The sequence below is a fragment of the Lipotes vexillifer genome, unplaced genomic scaffold (assembly GCF_000442215.2).
Source record: "Lipotes vexillifer unplaced genomic scaffold, Lipotes_vexillifer_v1.1 scaffold192, whole genome shotgun sequence".
NCBI lineage: Eukaryota > Metazoa > Chordata > Mammalia > Artiodactyla > Lipotidae > Lipotes > Lipotes vexillifer.
Window position 1 is genome coordinate 815,792 of NW_006780202.1, and position 19,327 is coordinate 835,118.

At 38.9% G+C, this 19,327-nt stretch overlaps 1 protein-coding gene across 1 annotated transcript in view; it reads left to right on the forward strand.

Moving 5' to 3' along the window:
* The window catches only part of PRKAR2B (protein kinase cAMP-dependent type II regulatory subunit beta), a 113,287-nt gene that overhangs the window by 59,172 nt on the left and 34,788 nt on the right, over positions 1 to 19,327 (forward strand). The window contains exon 3 of the mRNA XM_007453338.1: positions 13,100 to 13,152. Within this exon, the coding sequence (XP_007453400.1) occupies positions 13,100 to 13,152 (53 nt within the window). The remainder of the gene's footprint in view (positions 1 to 13,099; positions 13,153 to 19,327) is intronic.

Genomic DNA, 19,327 nt, shown 5'->3' on the forward strand with positions numbered 1-19,327 from the left:
TGCATCGGCAGGCGGACTCTCAACCACTGCGCCACCAGGGAAGCCCCTATAAAAGTAATTTTGAAAAAGGATTAGATGCATTTAAAAGAAAGACTGATTTTTAGCAAGGTAACATTTATTATGTTTTTAAGAAGCCCTTTTATGTTTGAGATAGGAATGTTTCAAAGAGTTTTACAATCATCTCTTTTTGGAAAAAAAACCCTTGACTTCTGATTATAAACACAGCACATTGAAAAAGAGGAAAACCTAGGAAGGCACAAATAGGAAAATTAGAATCATCACAATCACACCTTGAAGAAAAAAACCACCATATGCACTCTGGTATCTCCTCTGCAGACTTCATGCATACTGTCTGTGGGCTCAGGTCATTTATCTGTCTTGAAACCTGTTTTTTTAAACAAACAAACAAACAAAAAATCGACCTAATTCAGATTTGGTGAACATCTTCCTATGTTATTAGATATTTTTGTAAAACACAATCTTTAAATGGATGTAGAGTATATCAGTAGTATGTATGGATATCTATCATAATTCATTTGTTTATGGTTGGGAAGCTGTCAGGATGTCTTCAGATTAGATTACTTGCAGAGCACTTGCTGAATTGAGCACGAACATTTTCAAGGCTTTTAATAACTATTTTCAGACTGACCCCTCCATCTCCACCCCATCCCCTGCTTAGAGTTTCACAGCAGCATATGAAAAAGTTCACTCTAAGCTGTGCACCCTCTCCAAAATGAAATTTGGGTAAAATCATGTCATTTTGCTAATTTATTAGATTTTAAGTGCTTAATTGCTATTTTGTTTCTGTATCTCCTATCTTATCTTTATATCATTTTTTAAATTAAAAGTTCTTTTAAATTCATTATCATTTATTGCCTCACAAATCTTGACTTTTTTTTGAAGTTTTCCTTTAAAAAATTAGAAATGGATTTTTTTCTTTGCTCAGAGAAGAAAATCCTACTAAGCTGTTTATTAGGATTAATTTCTTTTGACTTTAAATAATGAATAAGCTAGACTGACTTGCTTTTACTTGTATATATATATTATATATTATAAGTGTTTGGATGTTAGTATGCATTGTCCTGTTACGGTTAGATGATATTTTTCTAAAATAGCATCGAAATTCTTATTAGACTTCTGATAATCACATAGAGAGACTTAACTGAAAGATATTCCTGTAATGCTTACATTTAGTTTTATTACTAAATCTGGAAGCTGGGAATTGACTAAACTGTTTTCCTGTAACTCGGGCTGTATTTAAGTCCAAATATCACATCCAAGAATCATCTTGACAAATGATACTGGTTCTGAAAGTTTATTAATAAATTAGAAGAATCTGTAGTTTTTCTGTTCCTGTAATCCTCTCATAGGCACGTTAGGCAGTGTTAGTCTCAAACAGTAAACAAAATTATTTTCAAGCTTTAAGTAGCTCTGCTGTGTCTGAAGGACAAAATTCTATTTTGATAAATATATCATTCATTATCAGCTAGAACTTGTATTCATATTACTTTTTTTTTTTTTTTTTTTCCCCGGTACGTGGCCCTCTCACTGTTGTGGCCTCTCCTGTTGCGGAGCACAGGCTCCAGACGCGCAGGCCCAGCGGCCATGGCTCACGGGCCCAGCCGCTCCACGGCATGTGGGATCTTCCTGGACCGGGGCACGAACCCGTGTCCCCTGTATCGGCAGGCGGACTCTCAACCACTGCGCCACCAGGGAAGCCCCATATTACTTTAATGTGATTCAGGGTCTCAGACCAATGCCAAGAGGTGATCACGTTATCTGAACAATAGAGCATTTGCACAAACTCTTAGGAAACTGTTTGCTGGCCTTTTAATCAAAGAATTAGAAATCTTTTTTGATTTCTCCTTGGCTATTAATTTCTGAAAACCCACACTATGCATCAAATATAATTCTCAGAAGTTTTTCAGCAAAGCATAAATATAATTTCTATTATACCACTGTCCTGTAGTACAAACAGATCCACTTGCTGTCTGCTACTTAATAGTTCTGGAGAATATCTTTGAGGAATTGTAGTGACTAGTAGCAAGCACATACAAGGGCTTTGAAGTATTAATGGTTATCAAAATATGTTCTCAGAATTATTCTTAAGGCTCTTTTATTGTATCTATTTGTCTTACTCTTGGTCATTTGTAAGTTTTTATACTTTTACTTAAAGAACATTTGTTTGGAATATATGATCTGGAAAATACCCAGAAATTGGGTTCTTTGATTACATGCATTTGACCTTTCTTGGATCTTCACATTGTTAATTTTCTTAAATCCTTACTGATGGAAGGAATGTCAGTAGCTACAGGGGGACCATTGTTCCATGTGAGAGGGAGTGAGGGCACATATGGTGTTTCCTCCATTCTCTGAATCCCACACGCTACTCATAGCCTGTGAACAGTGGTATTCTGTAGAGTATTTGAGCCTATCCTATTCTGGATTCCTCCTCACAGAAACACTTCATGTTGATAGACATGCTTCTTTTTATAAACCTGTTGAATTCTTTGTCCTCTTAATTGTGCCATACTCCTTATAAACGAGTTAATTATTAAAAGAGGTGATGGGGCTTCCCTGGTGGCACAGTGGTTGAGAGTCTGCCTGCCGATGTGGAGGACACGGGTTCGTGCCCCGGTCCGGGAAGATCCCACATGCCGCGGAGCGGCTGGGCCCGTGAGCCATGGCCACTGAGCCTGCGCGTCCGGAGCCTGTACTCCGCAACGGGAGAGTCCACAACAGTGAGAGGCCCGTGTACTGCAAAGAAAAAAAAAAAAAAGAAGTGATGGATATTTTATAGACTGAATGTATAGGGGTTGAACATGTGGTGGAAAGAAAATGGATTGGGGATAGATTGAATGATTGAGTCCACGTACTTCATAACTAAAGTTTTTCATTGATTTGGAACCCAAGTCTAGAATAAAAATTTACTTGCCATGTGTATATGGGTTGTGACATAGTTAGTCCTCTGATTTTCCTTGGGAGGCATTTTTGAAGAAAAATTTACACTTAAAAAAATACAGTTTATATACAATATTATGTTAGTGACAGGTTTACTACGTAATGATTTGATGTTTATATACATTATGAAGTGATCACCAGGGTAAGTCTAGTAATACCTGCCCGCATACAGAGTTCTTGCAATACTATTGACCATATTCCTTACGCTGTGTGTTACATCCCTGTAACTTATTATATAACTGGAGGTTTGTACCTCTTAATCCCCTTCACTTATTTCATCCACCCTAACACCTCCCTTCTGGGAACCACTTGTTTTGTTCTCTGTGTCTGTTTTTGTTTTGGCTTGGTTTGGTTGTTTTGCTTCTTAGATTCTGCATGTAAGTCAAATCATGCAGTATTTGTCTTTATCTGTATGGCTTATCTCACTTAGCATAATACTCTCTAGATCCTTCCATGTTGTCACAAATGGCAAGATTCCATTTTTTTATGGCTGTGTAATATTTCACTGTGTATATATAAATGTATGTATGTATATATTTATATATATACCATATCTTCTTTATCCATTTGTCTATCGATGGATATTTAGGTTGCTTCCTACATGTTTTTTAAAAAACAGATTAAAGAATGTTTTGGTTTCTGTAACTTTAATAATAGGAAAATAGCAAGTGATGGGCAAATTCTCATTTGTTTGAAGCTCTCTGTTGCTGCTCATTTATGTATCTTAGTGACACTGATCCAGTAGTGTCCTGAACATGGTGGTTTACTTGTGAGGTATGAATGGTTCTTGATAAATATAACTAAATCACTTTGCTGTACACCTGAAACTAACACAACATTGTAAATCAACTGTATTCCAATATAAAATTTAAAAAAATTTTTATAGAGAACCAGAAGATGGTTTTGAGGGGCTGATTCTTAAAGCCCCATTGATAACCTTGGGGAGAGGTAAAACCAACTAGATTAAGTGGAAGCTGTATTTCTTTCATTTCACCAAGACAGGATTTATACAGTTAAGTATCTTTGCTAAAATCTTTAAAACTTTTCTGACATGAGCATAACTGATTTGGGAATTAAATATTCACTTAAGTACTATTTAATGAAGCCTGCTAACATTCCTGCAAGATAAGTTCAGGATGTGTTTATATTGCTCTTTTTGTATTATAGCTGAAATATAGGCAGTAACATAGTAGATTATAATGAATTTTTAAAAATTTATTTATTTTATTTTTGGCTGCACTGGGTCTTCATTGCTGCGCGTGGGCTTCCTCTAGTTGCAGTGAGTGGGGGCGAGTTGGGGTACTCAGGCTTCTCTTTGAGGTAGCTTCTCTTGTTGCAGAGCATGGGCTCTAGCCGCGTGGGCTTCAGTAGTTGTGGCTCGCGGGCTCTAGAGCACAGGCTCAGTAGTTGTGGCGCGCTGGCTTAGTTGCTCCACGGCATGTGGGATCTTCCCAGACCAGGGATTGAACCCGTGTCCCCTGTGTTGGCAGGCAGGTTCTTAACCACTGCGCCACCAAGGAAGCCCCTATAATGACTTTTAATGTTTTGATGCAGGAGATAGTAAAATGTTGTTATATATTGAATAACTGAATAGTAAATTAATATTTGAATGGCAGTTTTAAGGAAATGGTAATGATTCTGCTCAGAGTTTATGAGGCTTACTCTGTAGAGTTATTTATTTATTTATTTATTTATTTATGGCTGAGTTGGGTCTTTGTTGCTGTGCACAGGCTTTCTCTGGTTGCGGCGAGCGGGTGCTACTCTTCGTTGCGGTGCACGGGCTTCTCATTGCAGTGGCTTCTCTTGTTGCGGAGCACGGGCTCTAGGCACGCGGGCTTCAGTAGTTGTGGCTTGCAGGCTCTAGAGCGCAGGCTCAGTAGTTGTGGCTCGCAGTCTCTAGAGCGCAGCCTCAGTAGTTGTGGATCATGGGCTCTAGAGCACAGGCTCAGTAGTTGTGGCACACGGGTTTAGTTGCTCTGCGGCATGTGGGATCTTCCCGAACCAGGGCTTGAACCCGTGTCCCCTGCATTGGCAAGCGGGTTCTTAACCACCGTGCCACCCTTACCCTGTAGATTTTTAAGTTAAGTTTTTTTCCACTGTTTGTAAGTAAACTGTAAGGTTGATTTCAATACTCTCTCTCTCCCTCCCCTTCTAAGCCCCTAATAGAGAGAGAAGGAGGGAGAGGAATCCTTGGGTTTAGGGCCATCAGACGGTGTTCTCTCCTCTGGGCACATGGTAAGATCACACTTCCATGTCTCTGTGACATTAGGAAAGATCATGTCACTTGTCCTATGAAATGTTATGTACATTCCTTCTTGGCAGAGGTGACATGCATCACTTCCACGATGAAGCTTTGGGAGCAGAGGGGAGGAAAAATTCTCCAGTACCCTCTTGGGGTCTCTGGCTGGGCTTAAGAATTAAACTGACAAGATTAAGAGAAGAAAAGCATACACATTTTATTGAAGTTTTACATATACATGGGAGCCTTCACGAGAAAATGAAGACCCAAAGAAGTGACCAGAGCAGGAGGCTTTTATACCTTTTAGACAGAAAAACAGTAAATTTGTGAATAATTGACAAGACAAAGGATTTGGGCTGTGGGTAATTAAATGGTGAAGGAGTAACAAAGTTTGTTTATACAGCGTTCTCTGCCCTGGTGATAAGAATGTCTCCCTTCCTCCTGGTACAGGGAGAAGGTATCTTTCACATGGCAGGTTTATCTCCTGCTTTCAAGGAAGAAAGGCAGGGGAAGGGGGTGAAGGTCAGAGTGACCTTCCTGCTTCTGACATTTTCTCAGACTCCTTCAGCCTAAGATAGTATGCCAGTGTGCCATGTTTTGGGGTACCGTGTTTTGGGGTGCTGTGCCTTGAGCCCCATCAGGAGCCAGTGAGTAATTTGCCACTGTCTTGGGGACTGGTGACATTCTAAATGGTGGCAGCTCTGTCAGCCTGCATCCCTCTGTAAAGAACACATGGGGCAGAGTACCTACTGTCCTGAGATGGACGTATAGTGTAGGCAAGATGTAGACTTCTTTTGTTTTCACGACAATTTGGGGATGCTTGTTACTGTAGCATAAGCCAGTCTACCCTGACAGATGCAGTTTCCATAGGTCTAAGGGGCAATGAAGAGATATTAAAATAACTATTCATTTCTTCAGCCATTTTTGTTAACATTTACTGTGTCCCATTCACTCTTCCAAGTGCTAGAAATACAGCAGTGAACAAAACGATCTCCTCTTTTCTCAGAAACTTCTCCCCATTCTTCATTAACTATTTAGGGAGTCTGTTTTTCTGCAAAGCCTTGTTCTCTGAGCAGCAGGTCACCCCTTTCTCTTCTGTGCTCCTACATACTTTGTACACACTTCCATCGTGGCACTAATGTTATTGTGGTTATTCTATTTCTATTTTCTTGTTTTCTAGGCTGTGATCGCCTAGAGAACAAATGGTTTATATGTGGTACATAGTTCTATATAATATTTATCAACAAGTACCTACTGTATAGCACAGGGAACTATACTCAATATCTTATAATAACTATAATGTTAAAGAATCTAAAAAAAGATACATGTATGTATAACTGAATCACTTTGCTGTATACCTGAAACTAACACAATATTATAAATCAACTATATTTCAATAAAAATTAAAAAAATAAAGTGATATAAAATACATAGATGTAACAACTTACATAGTATAATACAGAGTGATAATATAGGTACTTTGCATCGTTCTTTTTTGCATCACCTCCCACATTTCAAAAACTATTTTTTTTGAATGAATAAATCAGATTTCCTGTGGGTCCTTTGGCTTGAATGTGATTTGGGATCTAAATGTGAACTTCTGTATTTTGACATATTGTCCAAATGCCTTTGCTTTGTGAATTACACTCTAAGGTGATCACTGATATGTCACAGCGGATAGGTACCAAGTTACCTGGGCAAAAATGTGAGTGAAGGGGGGAGGGGGAAAGTCTATGGCTTGTCATAGTGCCTCTTCCCTTTACTTACTTATAACTAGTAGACCTGTATACCCGTGTTGCGCAATCTTATATATATCATTGCGTCTACCCCAAGTCTTCTTAGACTTTTTCTCCCTAACTGCCACACCCCCCATGAGACTTTAATACAACAGATATACTATATATCTGGTTAAGAATTGTATGTATATCTGTGTTTTACATTGAAAAAAAGGGTTGTTGTTTTTTTTGCCCCTTCTTCCAGCTACTCTTCTTGTTTGAAAATGCATGCCTTAAACTAGTATTTGTAAAAGGTACATTTATTTCCCTTTGTAGGAGGACATTTCCACTTCAATAAGCTAAGTTTAACCATATTGAATCAGAACTCTGTTGTCTAATACACCTGTGCTTTTATAATAGCTTTTTAAAAATCTGATTATCATTTAAATAAGTATGCTGGAATCTTAGTGTATTGAGAACATTGGGAAAGTAAATTTCATATATTTTGTAGAAGTCCATTTTTCCCTAGGTTTTAGGCCTCTAAACCATGCAGTCTTTCTGTACAGGCCACATTTGCTTTTGATTCCTTCAGCAAATATTTATTGAGGGTATACTGTGTGCAAGGCTCCATGCCAGGTGCTGAGGCCCAGTGACTCATGGGGCTTGGTCTGCTTCCTTTATTCTTTGTTAGCTTTGTCAGAGTGCACAGGGTTATGTAAACTTGTCCAGGTCACAGTTGTTTTGACTGTACTGATTTTTATACATTCCTGACCAAGTATAGTGGGCACTTGGTGAAAAACCCTGGGAGTTGGTGTAATCCCTTGTGCGGTATAATAAGAGGGCTAACTTGGTCTTTGTCCCAGCACCTGGCACAGAGCTTCCAGAACCCTGGGGATCTCCTTAGTTTCTTTGATGTGCTAACCAGTGATTCTTGGCTCAGGGGCTCCTGGATAACTTCAGAATGGGGGCTGGTCCCAGAAAGACCAAACTTTGATTGGAAGCTTGGAGCTTTCAGCCCAACCTCGGAGAAGGGAAGAGAGAGTGGAGATGGGTTTAATCACCAAAGGCCAATGATTTAACACTTGGTGCCCATGTAATAAAACCTCCATAGAAACCTCTAAATGACAGGGTGCAGAGAGCTTGCACATTGGGGAGCACATCAAAGAGCTGGGAGAGTGGCACACCCAGAAAGGGCATTGACCCCCTCCCACTATATCTTGCTCTGTGCATCTCATCCATTTGGCTGTACTTGAGTTGTATCCTTTATAATAAACCAGTAAGAGTAAGGAAAGCACTTCCTGAGTTCTGTGAGTCATTCTAGTCAATTATCAAACCTGAGGAGGGTGTCGTGGGAACCCCCAGTTTACAGCTGGTCAGTCAGAAGTATGGGTAGCTTGGGAATTGTGATTGGTGTCTGAAGTGGGGGCACTCTTGTGGGACTGAGCCCTTTAACATGTGGGATCTGATGCTAACTGCGGGTAGGTAGTGTCAGAATTGAATTGAATTGTTGGACATTCGGTTGGTGTCAGAGAGTTGGAGAAATGGTGTTGGAAAAGACAACATGTATTTGGCACCAGGAGGAAAAAAACCCTTGTCCCTTGTCTACAGTTGTCTGGCTGCACCAGTGCACATTACACTGTCTGCAATGTGGGAAACTACTTAAATGTATTATCGAAATACATATATGCACAACATGGCAGGAAAAACTCAATGTAGGGTTCACATAAAGAAAAAGACTCTGCTCTTCATTACTGTGTAATTGCCAAACAAAGAATAGAATATATAGCTTCAGCTCAATTTCAGATTGCCCAGGAGGGAGGGGGTACAATTCAGAAAAAAATTTGAGGCAGCTCAGGTTATCTGGAGGCTTTGGTTTGAGGGTCCATCTAGACATAGTCTTTCATCCATTAATTCCTTGTATAGATATTTACTGAACTTCTAATCTCTGTGCTTGGCCCCTTGGTGAACAAGACAAAAGGTCCTCATTTTCACTCAACCTCTCTGTCCCCATTTTTTTGGACAAATGGTGTAGGATATTTTAACAAAAAAGAACTTTTTATTCATTCATTCATTCATTCTACGTGTGTTTGTTTGAGAGTGTATAATACAGGTAGACTATTGGGAGATATTTAAAAGAGACATTGTGTTTGCCTTCAAGGACTGTCAAGCTTGTTTGTTCATCAATCAGTCATTCATTCAAAAAAATGCATTGAGCCAGGCACTGTGCCAGGTCAGTGCCAGGGAAATATAGAAATGAACAAAGCACACAGTCAGTCCCTGAAGGGCTGCAGTTCCAGCCTGAAGGGGCAACAGGTGGTAATGTCTTTGGTAGAGTGAAGTGTGGTAGGTGATGGCAATGAGCTGTGCCCACCCTCTAGGGACAGTGCAAAGGGAGCACAGCAGTGGGGTATCCTGAGTTAGCCCTGTGTAGGCGAGAGGTCAACACGTGACTCTTAATCTGACTTTTTAGTTGGGGCTGGAGAGAAGGGATGGCTTGGAGAGGAGGAGACTGTGTCAGTGAAGATAAGGAGGTGTGAGCCACCATGGCTGTGCACTAAACTGCAGGTGCTGTATTTTGATTTGGGTGTAGGAGGTGGCAGTAGGTGAATTTTAATATAGTGAAACAGTTGCACATCAGTGCCAAGAACTAAACCTTGTAATATTGGCACAATAAATGGTTCAATGAAATGGATAGCCCAGAAATAAACAAACATGTGATAAGGTAGGTATCACAGATCAGAAGGGTGTTAAGTAATAAATAATACTGGGGCAATTGATAAGTTATTTAGAAAGAAAATAGATTCTTACTAGTGATGATTTTTAGTCAGCATTTAGGGGCTTGAAACTTAGAAATTAGAGGATTAAGATTTCATTCTGTGAGTTAAAACTTAAGATCAACACTAATGGGTCAAGGCTCTATATAACAGGTTACCTCGAAGAACATAGTACCTTATCGACGCTATCTCCTCACTGAACATATAGATCCTATGACAGTGGTTGACTTCACGAACCGCACCCTCACAAGGGCCTCTAATTTGGTTTAGTGTTCTGCTCTTGCCCTCTTAAAAATCTTAACTTTTGAAAATGGGTGTATATTTTCATTTTGCACTGAGCCCTGCAAATTATGTGTCAGTCCTGCCAGTGAGGTTGGTCAAACATGGAAACAGAGAGTTACGGAGCCAAGCTTTAGAGGTAGATGCTGTCCTGCTTTTAGGAAAGTTGCAGCAACACAGTTCAAGAGTCTGGGCCACAGGAGCAGGACCATGTGTACTGCGTATGGATGCCTTGGGCTGTCCCAGACTGATGCATTCAATAGTCAATTTATTTGACAGACTCTCTCTTCTTCCCTTCTCCTTCTCACCAAGGAACCTTTTACTTGTGATTTGGCTTCTCCTGTGGTCTTCCTGCAGGGACAGAGCTGGCTGGTCACGCTGACTCCATACTGATGCGGGAAGTTAGTTACTAAGCTGCCATTCTGGTGATATGCGTCAGTGAGGTTCTTTAATGGGAGCCTGTCCCGGGAAGAAGGTCCCCTTCTGTTAGGTTTCTGAGGCAGAACGCTGATGTCCAGGCATTGAGCTGGTGAATTCACCAAAGCCGTCATGCACAGAACAGTGGTTAAGGACAAGGCCTTTGCATAAAAAGGAATGAGGCTCTAACACCTGCTACAACATGGATGAACCTGGAAGCCATCATGCTAAATGAAATAAGCCAGCCACAAAGGACAAATATTATATGATTCCACTTACGTGAGGTACCTAGAATAGTCAAATTCATAGAGTCTGAAAGAAGATTAGAGGTTACCAGGGGCGGGGGACAGGAGGAATGGGGAGTTGTTGCCTTATGGTTTCAGAGTTTTTGCTTAGGGTAATGAAAAAGTTTTGGCTATAAATAGTGGTGGTGGTTATACAACATTGTGCATGTACTTAATGCCACTGAATTGTATACTTAAAAATGGCAAATTTTGTGTTATATATATTCTACCACAGTTTTTAAAAGTTAATAATGTAGTATACCAAAAAGCATTGGATGCATGCTTTTCATGGGTGAATTGTATGGCATGTGAATTATATCTCAATAAAGCTGCTTTCTAAAACATTAAAAAGAAGAAAAGAACAAGGCCTTTGGAGTCAGCCAGACAGCCCTAGGGTCAAGTCCTGTGGTGCTACAAGATGATGTACGATGTTGTGTGATGTTGGCCAAGATACGTAACTGTGCCCTGTTCTTTCATCTGCCAGGTGGTGATATGACACCTATATCTTAGGGTTGTTGCGAGATTGAAGGGGAAAATGTACACCAGGTCAGGGTTTCTCAGCTTCAGCACTGTTGACATTTTGGACCAGGTCATTCTTTCTTGGGGAGAGGCGGGGAGGGAGCTGTATTGTGCAGGGCGGGGTGTCTAGCAGCATCCCTAGCCTCCCCCAGCAGCTTCCTCTTAACCTCCCACAACTGTGACAACCAAAATGTCTCCAGACATTGCCTAAACGTCATGCTGGGGGGCAGAATAGGCCCTGGTTAAGAAGCACTCACTGGCTTAGGTGTATAGAGCAATACCTGGAGAAAAGAAAGCTACTGGCAGGTTTTGTAATAGTAATGACAGTCTCGTTGAGCTAAAGATGGCAATACTCCTGAGACCAACCTGAGGCCCCTGGAAAGACATTTGTCAGCCTTTCACCTGTCCTCTGCTCTTATTTCTACATCCATGCCAGAATCAAGTCCACAGGGATTAAAGGGTAAATGTAAAAAGGTCTGCCTTTACAAACTGAAAGAAGAGAAGTTACAGATCTGTAGATTTGCAAATAAAGAAGATTTACAAATACCAAACTCAAAAGCAGTGGTACTTTTGTGATGTTTAAAATTGGGTTTAAATCATATTGGGGAATTTTCTTCCCTGATGTCATTACATTAAAAACAAACAGCATGCATAATTGATCAAAAAAACAAAGACAAAAAAACCCTTGGTAATTATAGTTAAAAAGCAAACTGGAGGGAATTCCCTGGTCGTCCCATGGTTAGGACTCCATGCTTTCACTGCCATGGCCCTGGATCAATCCTTGGTCGGGTACCTAAGATCTTGAAAGGCACATGGTGTGGCCAAAAGAAAAAAAAAAACAAAGCAAACTGGATAAAATGATTATAAGAAATATGACAAAGTGGTATTGAGAAACTGGTATAAGTCAAAAAGAAAACCAAATACAAAAATAAATGCCTCAGACATAGGGACAAAAGAGGAAATACAGTCAGCTTACAATCATTTGAACATTGTTCAAATTCAGTAATACTTAAAAATTTAGATCTTTTTTTCATTTAAATTGGCAGAGATTTTGAGCATTAATACCTAAGTCTGCGGTACCATTTAGAGGAGTCTCCTTACACATTTCTTATAGGACACTGGATGGGTATAATCCCATTGGAAGGAAACATGGTGATAAATATGCCTTAAAAGTTCATACCTTTTAGCCCCCAAAATAACATTTGGGAATAATTCCACAGCATAATCTGAAATGTAGACAAATATTTATGCATGAAGATGTTTATTGCAAGGTTGTTTTAACAGAAGCCAGCTTCATGTCTAGCATTAGGGGTGTGGTAAATTATAGCTTATGGTAAATAATTAGCAATCCTTAAAACAATATTTACAAAATGTTTCTAATGGCATACAGAATTCTTAAGTGTTAAATGAAACAGCAGGTTTTAAAATTGTGGATGCGGTATGAACTCAGCTCAGAATAAAGACTGGAAAGGAATATGCAAAATATTAATAGCATTTGTTCCTGGAAGATTGAGTTATGATAATTTATGAAAGTTACTCATAACTGCTTGATTAAATTGATCATTTCAAAGCAGACTTAAGACTTTGTGTGTGTTCCTTTCAGGTAATTTTTTGATCTTATGCATTTCTGTAGCCTGGAAATGAAGGTGAAAGAGGTTAGCTGTGTTTCTCTGAATAAGAGAAAGGAAGCAGTTATCAGTGTCTTAAAGTGCAGCTTTATATTTTAGTAAATTCCTTATAAATTGCAATAGCAAACTGGCTTTGGGGGGTAGACTGCTTGCCCTGGATGAGGTGAATTAATGGTTTTTTACACCACAGCCCTCTTTTTGTTCACTAATTTTTCAAGATATATTTATTGTAGCATGTTTCTTGGTGAAGGAATCTTTAAAATGTCCATTTTCATTTTTATAGTATGTGCAGAAGCTTATAATCCTGATGAAGAAGAAGACGATGCTGAGTCCAGGGTATGTAATTTACTGAATGCGTCAATTTTAAATTATACTCCTGCATTGGATAAAGAAAATAATAATAGAAAAGATGTTAACAGGCATATAGGTTAACAGGGGGCATAATGGAATTATTCTGACTGTTTCTTTTCCTCGTCTTATCTCCTGATAGTTTACTTCTTCGTGTTCTGTATAATTACTTCAATCCAAAACATCTCTCTCTTTGGATAAGAGGAAAGATGAACAGAAAAACTCACTGAAGTTGTGGTTTTATTTCTCTTGCAAAAATATAGTCTGTGATGAAAAATGTTTTTAGCTATCTTTCCCAAAGTGATAATGTTATTTTTCTTAGACAAGTAAGTATTTCTAGGAAAGAAAAATGCTGGGAAAAGCCTTCTGCTCCTACTGTTTTATCACAACAGAAGCTTACTCTGAAACAACAACAAAAAATCACAGTAAAATTACATCTAAAATGTCAGTACAGCAGTAACTGTGTTTTAAAATCTGTGAGTCTGATAGTTTGCTCAGAAGCTGATTTCTTGGAGGTCTTAAAGTTTTCGCAAGACTTTGTCCAGTTCGGTTTGAAACGGTTTTTAAGCTGTGTCCTTTAGCTCCATTCTCCTATTATTTATTTAGTAGAAAGTAAACTCAGTAGGAGATTACTGAGCCTGGAAATGGAAAGTAATCATGTACTTTTTTTTTTTTTTTTTTTTTTTGTACATAAGTTCATTTGTATCCTTCGATGTGGGCATCCTATTTTGATTTATTTTTTAACTTTTTCCTAATTTTATTAATTACTAAATTAATAATGGAGAAATATAACCAATGTATAAGAACTATAGGAAGTAAGCAGCAGAAGTAGTGGCAAAGAACAGATGACCAAGTGCCATATTGCAGAAGGATCCTGCAACAGTTTGCCTTTTAGGTCTAGAACTTTGCTTCAGGACTCCCAAATATTGGACTCCCAATATTTAATTTAGTCAACAAAGAAAGTTCCTCAGACAGCACATAACAGCTGGCAGTACCAAATGTGAACCTGAGCAGCCATCACAAGGGGATCTCTAGAAGACCTTCTGAATGGTGATGTGATTTTTTTTTTTTTTTTTTTTGAGTACATACTTTACAAAAGTTTGTTTTCTTCTATTTGGCCTTAAATAAAAACAAAAATCTGTTTCTATAGCTCTGAAAAATACTAAAGTAAGATTGAGTTTTAATATAGAAAAGCAGATACTGTATCCCTAAGTCATTACATCATTAAGCTCCCTGAAATATAAATAAAATCCAGTGGTAGAAAGATCAGGAGCTTTAAATGACACAGAAGATTTTGGAGAAAATCCCATTTCACTCCTGTCCCCACGGGGATTCGCAGCACCAGACTTGCAGTGTTCATTTCTCAGTACCATAACTTACATATTTTGATCAGGTCCGTAAATTCCAGCCTGAAAATTATGTTGCCTTAGGATCAAGGTATCGTCTCTAATGTGTAATGTGCTGTTACCCCTCCATGTAGTCTGAAAAACCCTCCCCTCTCCTACACTGTATTTATGTATCTCGCAGAAACACTAGTGGGTGACTTTGAAGACAGTGTTCTTTGTGTATAAATGTATATGATAAAACTTGATAATTGAGAAGTTTGATGAGCTTGTTTAGCTTAGTAAAAATCTAAATTGGAAAGAACATTTAAAAATACAGTTTGAAAACAATATACAGTATCTCATAGACTCGAAAACTGTTAGCTACCATTTGGTCCACGTGATTGATAAGGTGGTTTGGCTGGATCACTCCAACTAATTTCTAACAGTCTTGTTGGGGAGGCTATACCAGTTAAAATTCATTTGGCTGTGGGAAAAAAACAATCACATTGAGATTAAATACAAAAGAAAACATTGGGGAATTATAGGACATATGCTTGGAAATCTTGTAGAATTCCTGAAAGTGTTAAAGAAAACCCTAGGCTGTGGCTAGCAGGCAGGAGCCAGCCCCCTCTGGGGTCCTTCCACAGCATTTGTGCAGCACCTAAGAGTATCGACATTGAAAGGGACTCAGCTGCCCATCACTCTTATTGTGTCTCTCTCAGTTCAAAATCCCAGCTTCCCCGTGGAGAGTTTCAAACAGACTTGACTTTGGCTGGGGGACCCCACTTATAAATGAGGGCATCCTGCAAGCCCACTCTTGGGCATATACCCAGAGAAAACTCTTAATTCAGAAAGACACGTGCACCCTTATGTTCATAGCAGCACTATTTACGGCAGCCAGGACATAGAAGCCACCTAAATGTCCACTGACAAAGGAATGGATAAAGAAGATGTGGTTCATGTATACAAGGGAATATTACTCAGCCATAAAAAAGAACGAAATAATGGCATTTGCAGCAACATGGATGGACCTAGAGATTATTCTATTAAGTGAAGTAAGTCAGACAGAGAGAGACAAGTATCATGTGATATCACTTATATGTGGAATCTAAAATGATGTAAATGAACTTATTTACAAAACAGAAATAGACTCACAGACATAGAAACAAACTTAGGGTTACCAAATGGCAAGAATGGGGTAGGGTGGAGATAAATTAGGAGTTTGGGATTAACATATACACAGTACTATCTATATATAAAATAGATAACCAACAAGAACCTACTGTATAGCACAGGGAACTATATTCAATATCCTGTAATAACCTATAATGGAAAAGAATCTGAAAAAAAAATGTATATATATATGTATATGTAACTGAATCGCTTTGCTGTATACCCGAAACTAACATAACATTGTAAATTAACCATACTTAAATTTTTTTTTAATGCTTAAATTTTAAAAAAACGTTTAAAAAAATAAATGAGGGCAGTTCCTAGAGAAGGAGGCATCTTTGTGGGTTGGGCATTCACCCTGAGTTGTCCCTGTAACACCCCTGAATGTTACTTTAATTTTTTAAAATTAATTTATTAATGATATATTAATCATTATAATGAAGTGTCTTGGGTTCTCCATTAGGTTGACTCTTCTCTACTAAAAACTGTATTTTTTTTAACATACTAAAATAAAATATTAAACATTTTAATAAATATTAAAATATTTTAATATTTTTTGTCTTAGATACTATAAGGCACTTGTACCATAGCCCTTGGAAATGATTATTACAGATTTCAAAACTTAATTGGCTCTAAACTGATCCTGGAAAATGTCTGTAAGGAAAACATGAAGTGTATTTTGATAAACTAACATTTCATTTGGACATTTTGTCTTATTTTAGAGACCCTATTTATATTATCAAATCCCAAAATCTCAGAGTAGTATAAATAGATACTTATTCTTTGATATGTATTCAAAGAAAATTCAAACCCTTAAGACTGATTTTGGAAAACAACAAGTTAGATTTTGGTTGGAATACCTTTAACAAATGAAAATGTAAGGGTTATATACATCTAGCATGTAGAAACTGGCAGAGAAGAGCTGGTAAATTTAAGACTGGAGCATTTCTTTCCTCTGTTATTCCCTGAAGTGTTTTGGGAGTGCCTTCTGCATATCTGGCCGGGTGCTGGGTATACAGTGGTGAGCACGATGGAGTTCTTGCCGCCTTGGAGCTTAGAGTCTTAATAGCAGAAGCCGACCACAAACTAGTAGATTAACAGTCACAAAACATGAAGTGCTAAAAGGACAGTGTAACAGGGTGTAGGAATTAAAACCAAACCAAACCCCCCAGATCAACAGCGTCCCTAATGAAATGGAATAGTTGGAGAAGGGCTCCTTGAAGTGAGACCAGAGGATGTACGTGGAGAGTGTCTTGCCAAAAGCCCAGGAGTGCACTTTGGGTTGACCAAGCCCATCAGAGTGGGAGGAGTTGGAGGCTCTGAACAAAGGCAGCTGTGGCTGAGGCTGAGTGGCTGAGGTGAGGGTGGAGAAGGAGTGGGGATTAATTCTCTGTGAATGTGATGGACTCCATTGAGGTTTTAATCTGGAGAATGCGGTGTTCTGATTTAAAGTTTTAAAAGATTACTTTCACCTCTGTGTGGAGAATAGATTGGACAGGTATGAAAATATCTTGTACAGACTTGCCTTGCTTAACAAAATAGATGCACGGTGTTTCCTTTAAAGAAAACATGTAAGTCAGTGTTACTTATTGTTTTTCTAATTTTTTTTTAATTGAAAGACAACAGAGGTTATGGCAGGTGTTGACAGACTTCTCCTGTAAAGCTTTTTTTGGGGGGAATTTAACTATTTTCAGAGAATAAATACTTTAGGCTCTGGGGGCCGTGCTGTTTCTGTCACAACTATTCAGCTCTGCTGTTAATAGCGGGAAAACAGGCGTAACACATAAATGAACGGCTGTGGCTGTGACCCATGAAAACTTTATTTCTGGACATTTGAATTTGAATTTCATATAATTTTCATGTGTCAGGAAACATTCTTTTGATTTTTCCCCCCAATCATTAAAAAATGTAAAATCATTCTTAGCATAGGGGTCATGCAAAAAGAAATTTGGCCTTCAGGCCATGGTCTGCTGACCCTGGTTTCTAGTATGAACTCTGTGGCCAGCCTACAGCTGCGGTGAATCCCACCTCTACAGCTTCTGAACTGTGTGACATGGAAGAAGTTACCTGGGCCAGTTAATTTTCTTACTTTTTTTCTCTTGAGAGATCACACAGTATTTGTCTTTCTCTGTCTGACTCATTTCACTTGGCATTCACCTGCTTCCTGGGGTCTCTTACTAGGATAAAGCTAGTAATAAAGAAAGCCCTTTAAAAAAATTTTAAAGCCCTTAAAACAGTGCTCGGCACATAGTAAGTGCTACATCAGTATTTGTTTAACCAATAAGATTTTTATTATGAAATCAGAAATAAATTTTAATAAAAAACAGAGTGGCCTCTAGTATAATAAAAATCACATTGGGGCACGTTGCCAAGGCCTTAGTTATCCAGATGCAGATCTTGTATGTCGGATCACAGCAAACCCAACAGAAGAAAATGAGTCTGTAAAAGTAGGAGAGCGTCTTCTGAGCAGTTGGTACAGGGCAGGGGAGCCAGAGCTTCAAAGATTCACCCGATTTCTGACTGTTTGCTTTCCAGGACACAGAGCAGGATTTTCCTGGCTGGGGGTGGAGGCTATGATAGATAACGGACTCTGGGCACTGAGGAGTGATGGCAGGGAGACGGAAGAAAGGAAAAAGGGAAACAAAGAGGAGAGCAGTAGACAGTAGTAGGGGTGGCAGGATGGAGAACCAAGATTTGGACATATGAATTCATAAGAAGAGAAGTAGCTGGAGAGAGAAAGAAGAGGAAAAAGGTGGGTTTTAAAAAAAATTTTATTGACATATAGTTGATTTACAACATTTCAGGTGTACAGCAAAGTGATTCAATTATATATATAATTTTTTCAGATTCTTTTCCATTATATATATATATATATTTTTTTTTACGTCTTTATTGGAGTATAATTGCTTTACAATGGTGTGTTAGTTTCTGTGGTATAACAAAATGAATCAGCTATACGTATACATATATCCCCACATCCCCTCCCTCTTGCGTCTCCCTCCCACCCTCCCTATCCCACCCCTCTAAGTGGTCGCAGAGCGAAAGGTGGGGTTTTGTGTGAGGTGTTAATACAAAGTGAATGGGTCAGGAGAGAAAGACAAATTGATGACAAGGGTAAAGCAGGTACAAGCTGGTGTTAAAAATGATTTAAAAAGTTTAAGTGATAGAAACATTATTTAACACTGCACGAAGTGGGCAGTCTCCATTCCCAAGGGTCCAGAGAGCTGCAAAATGGGGTGGAGGGTAGGAAGCTTTTATAGGATAAAGAGTAAGGAACAAGGAAGTAAGCATAGAGCCCAGATTTGGCTTGGCTTTTGGGGATTGGCTGACTGGATATACTGTGTTTCTGGCAAAGTGGGGTATTTATAGGGACACCAGAGTTATCTAAGCCTTGGTTTGCTGACGTGGCACCCCGGGCAGAGGTGGCTCCATCTTGGGCCTAGGAAGTCATTTCAACATCAGCGACACGTTATCCCCAGCCTTTTCTCTCTGAGGATAGAGCTGCTCAGCAGGCAAACGTTTATGATTGCTTCAGTTCGAAGTTCCAGATGGCTTTTGTGAAGTGAGAAATAACTTTTTGTTTTATTGTGTTAGCCTTCCTTATTTGAAGTAGGCACGTGTGAATTTTGGTTGACACGATTTAGTTCATATCCAAATTTTTTAAG